The 4052-nt window shown below is 38.5% G+C and overlaps 1 protein-coding gene across 1 annotated transcript in view; it reads right to left on the reverse strand.

The window, feature by feature from the left end:
* Positions 1 to 3293, reverse strand: part of rpl15 (ribosomal protein L15) — a 9966-nt gene extending 6673 nt beyond the window's left edge. The window contains exons 1-3 of the mRNA XM_016502393.1: positions 3209 to 3293; positions 1943 to 2124; positions 594 to 730 (exon numbers count right to left, since the gene is read on the reverse strand). Coding sequence (XP_016357879.1) covers positions 594 to 730; positions 1943 to 2114 — 309 coding nt within the window. The 5' untranslated portion in view covers positions 2115 to 2124; positions 3209 to 3293. The remainder of the gene's footprint in view (positions 1 to 593; positions 731 to 1942; positions 2125 to 3208) is intronic.
* Positions 3294 to 4052: the final 759 nt, after the last annotated feature.

The raw sequence follows: 4052 nt of genomic DNA on the forward strand, positions 1-4052 counted from the left end.
AAAAAAAAATTTTAAACCCAAAAAAAAAAAAAAAAAAAAAAAAGCCTCATCTTACAATATCTTTAGATCGGTTTTTAAATATCACCATAGCTTTTAAATTCAAGTCATGTAAGGCTTCATGGGATTGCAGTGCTGTTAAAGTCCTGTACCTTTGTCTTTTTGTCAGATTTTTAATTATTCTTGCTTCAAATCAAGTTTGGGTCATATCCCATTAACAAAGACCTTTTTTCCAATAGCTGTGACAATAATACCTAGTAAAAACAGTTCTGGAAGCCAGGCTGCTGAGAAGTGGATGGGCACTGCTGCACTATTAAACTACATGTGGTGTTTATACCCAGAGCTGTTATCTGATAGCAGGGACCTCTAAAGTACCTGTACTTTACACTAACTGGATGCAGTAATCCCATCTCAATGGTCAAGTATGTTTGAACGTGACTTCAGAGCTTGTCTCGTCAACAAGACTTTTGGTGATTATACAATAAAAAACCTGTGACCATTGTGCATATATAAACCTGTGCAGCATTGTGGGTTTTAGCAAATCTGTTTGAGTTAAAGCGTGGGTGTGTCTGGCTGCCGAGAAGCTGGTCACGTACCTCAGCTACTGACTGCAGGCTGCGTGCAAACTTGATCTGGTTGATGCCGTGGTGCACGGGTTTGCCGTAGGTGGCACCTTTAGGCACGGGGCGCTTGCGGCCTCCACGGCGCACACGTATGCGGTAGATGACGTAGCCTGTTTGCACAAAAACAGAGTTTAGATACACAGACTCAAGAGAACATGAGCCATGAACTACAGAGAGAGAGAGAACGGTCGACTGAGTATCAACTAAACAATAGTTAATTCATATGAACCTTAATCTCCAAATAACACATCTGAGTGCTTTGTGTGACATAAGCTATGTTTCCATTCACCTATTTTTATGAGCATTTTGGAATATCACATAAAAATAAAAAAAAAGCTGGATGGAAATGCCAAGTTGCGCATAAATTCTAAAAATGCACATAAAAAAAAAAAAAAGAATAGGATAAGCTTTTTATCCGATAAGAAAAATTGCACATAAACTATGACGGAAACACACTTCGTGCATAAAAATAAAAAAAAAACTAGATAAAAAAAGCTATACAAACTATAAGTTGGTTTGAGAAAGCCGGACCAGAATGTTTTTAAAGTTTTTAAAAGTTTAATCGTTTTCAGCGTTTAAAGTAGTTTTAAACAATCAGTTTGAATGTTTGAAGGCAATATAGTCTGTCAGATAGATAGACAGACAGATAATAGATATTAGATTCTGAAGGCAATAGAGTCTATTAGAAAAACAGACAGACAGACAGATAGGAAATATTAGATAGAGTGGAAGCTTAAATGAGTCTAAATTGGTTAGAAATAGTACATAGAATGGCAGCTTAATGGAGTCTAATGGGCTTCAGTTTGTTTACATTTTAATGTCTGTCAGTTGGAGTTTGAATAGTCTTGGCTCATCTGAACAATGCAAGTCTATGGGATTTTTATGATTTTCGATCTTAATTTTTAGGAAAACCGTAAGTCCGATCAGTCTGAAAAGATAAAGCAACCCGAGTCAGATCAGTCTGAAGAGCTGGGCTGAGTTTGAAGTTTGTAGAGTTAAAGCTCTAGTAGGAGTAGCAGTCAGAAATGTCAGTCTGAGAAGAATAGCATTTCAGTAAGTTGGCTTTCTCAAGCCAACTTAAAAAGTCATGTGACTTTGCACAATGGGACGGGATAGCTTGACTAACCAGTCTTCTAGTTTTCTTAGTGATATTTACTGCCAGTTTATCAGGAAGTGATGATTGTGTTCTCGGATGGAGATGGTGCAAATGTTTTATGCGATATTGCAGTTTTGTGCATAGATTTAATTTGCATCTTTGGATGGAAACATAGCTAGTGCATTATAAAAAGAATGCGCACCCAGTGAAGCAGCTCGTCACTCACCCTGCTTGGCCTTGTATCCCAGCCGGCGGGCTTTATCGGGTCTGGTGGGCCTCGGGGCCCGGTGAAGGGCCGACAGCTGACGGTACTGCCAGCACCGCACGCGCAGCAGAAACCTCATCACGTCCGACTGCTTCTTCCTCCACAGCTCCTGCATGTACTTGTACGCTCCCATGATGCCTCACCTGCAGCACCAAACGCCAAGTCAACAACCACACCAAGAGCGCAACACCAGACAACTACAGGAATGCATCAGCCATGCACTACATGCATTCTGACCGTTCACACTTTCTCACAAGTTGCATCTAAAACTATTATACACTGCATTTTACTCTTTTTTTAATTGCACGTGTGCAGATTTATCAGAAAGAGCGAGAAAGCGCTTTATTGCCAAGCATGTTTGCACATACAAGGAATGTTTTAGTGTCACAAGCTTCCAGTAGAGACGACACAGACAATAAAATAAGATGTGAATAAAATACACATGTATAAATAAACCACACACAAAAACAGATACAATAGAATATGAATAGAATAAAAAATAAAGTTGTAGGGATGTAGTGATAAATAAATATAAGGTTATTGTCATTTATGACCCTAATTCAGTCTACATGGAACTAATACATTTGTATGAATACTACAAATCACAAGACAAGGTTTTAATTAATTAAGGCTAAAAAAAAAGTTCTGCACTTCGTCTTAAACGGACAGATACATTCTCACTTGAATCTTGATGTCCGTGTAGCGTTTCATCAACAACCATAACACGGCAGGTCACAGACCTTCTAGTCCACTTCTAGTCAGCAAGCGTGTATAAATGTAATATTATAATGAGTATATTATCGGAGATCTCAGACTTCAGACACAACACGCTGTTTTAAGTGCACTATACGCCCAATAGCGGTGTGTTGAGTAGTTAGTACACGGGAACTATACAGATACATCAAAACAATTCAACGCTTAAGCCACGGACGATGATTTAAATAAGCTTAACAAATGTAATAACCGAAAATGACTTTTGATAGCTAATGAAGTGTAATTCAGTTTTGACGGAAACCGTGCAAACTCCGGCGTGACATTAGCAACACTACGCTTCACAATTCCGCTGTAAAATGACCGTACAACACCATTACGGCGGAAAATAACGGTGGGAGAGTAAAGCCGAGATATTCCGCACAAAATACACCAATCGTGTGATTCGGATGACATTACACGCGGTAAGATTTCTGATGGATTCTACATTCAGAAAACTGAGAAAGTCTCGCTTACTTGATGGCGTACTAACCGGAAAGGGAGAGAACAAGTTCCCATAATGCTTTATGAGGCCGTTCCTTCTGTCGTATTTCCGGTTCCGGTTGTTAAAGATTTCTGGGAAACGTAGTCTGTACCTACGAATGTGATTTTAACTTAAAGGGATAGTTCACCCAAAAATGAAAATTCTGTCATCATTTACTCACCCTCATGTCGTTCCAAACCCGTATGAATCAAACAGTTGGTGGTAGTAGGAAAAAAAATACTATGAAAGTCAATGGCAACCACCAACTGTTTGACTACCAGCAATCTTCAAAATATCTTCTTTTGTGTTCAACATAAGAAAGCAACTCATACAGGTTTGGAACGACATGAGGGTGAGTAAATGATGACAGAATTTTCATTTTTGGGTGAACTATCCCTTTAAACCATCAAATGTATTTAACCAACTACATACACTGCGTTTCGACATATTTCTTCTTAAACTTCAGACTAAATAATATGCTTTGGCCCTTCTCTTATCAGACTCAGAGAGGGAGAAGAAGAAGAAGTGCGGGACCATCTCCCGGAAGTGACAAGCACACAGTGATGACCAGTGTTGGGGAAAGTTACTTTTAAAAGTAATGCATTACAATATTGCGTTACTCCATAAAAAAAGTAACTAATTACGTTAGTTACTTTTTATGGAAAGTAATGCGTTACGTTACTTTTGCGTTACTTTTTAAATCTGGACAGGGCTTGCTTGTTTGTTTTTAAAATAAAAAAGTTATATTTTTGGCAAATATAAAAGCCTTTTCACACCAAAAGTGAAATGAATAAGCCTCAGGCTGAAGGGAAAGTACATTTACGTCCGTACAGTAGA

This window comes from Sinocyclocheilus anshuiensis, unplaced genomic scaffold, assembly GCF_001515605.1.
Source record: "Sinocyclocheilus anshuiensis isolate Anshui unplaced genomic scaffold, SAMN03320099.WGS_v1.1 scaffold1360, whole genome shotgun sequence".
Lineage (NCBI taxonomy): Eukaryota > Metazoa > Chordata > Actinopteri > Cypriniformes > Cyprinidae > Sinocyclocheilus > Sinocyclocheilus anshuiensis.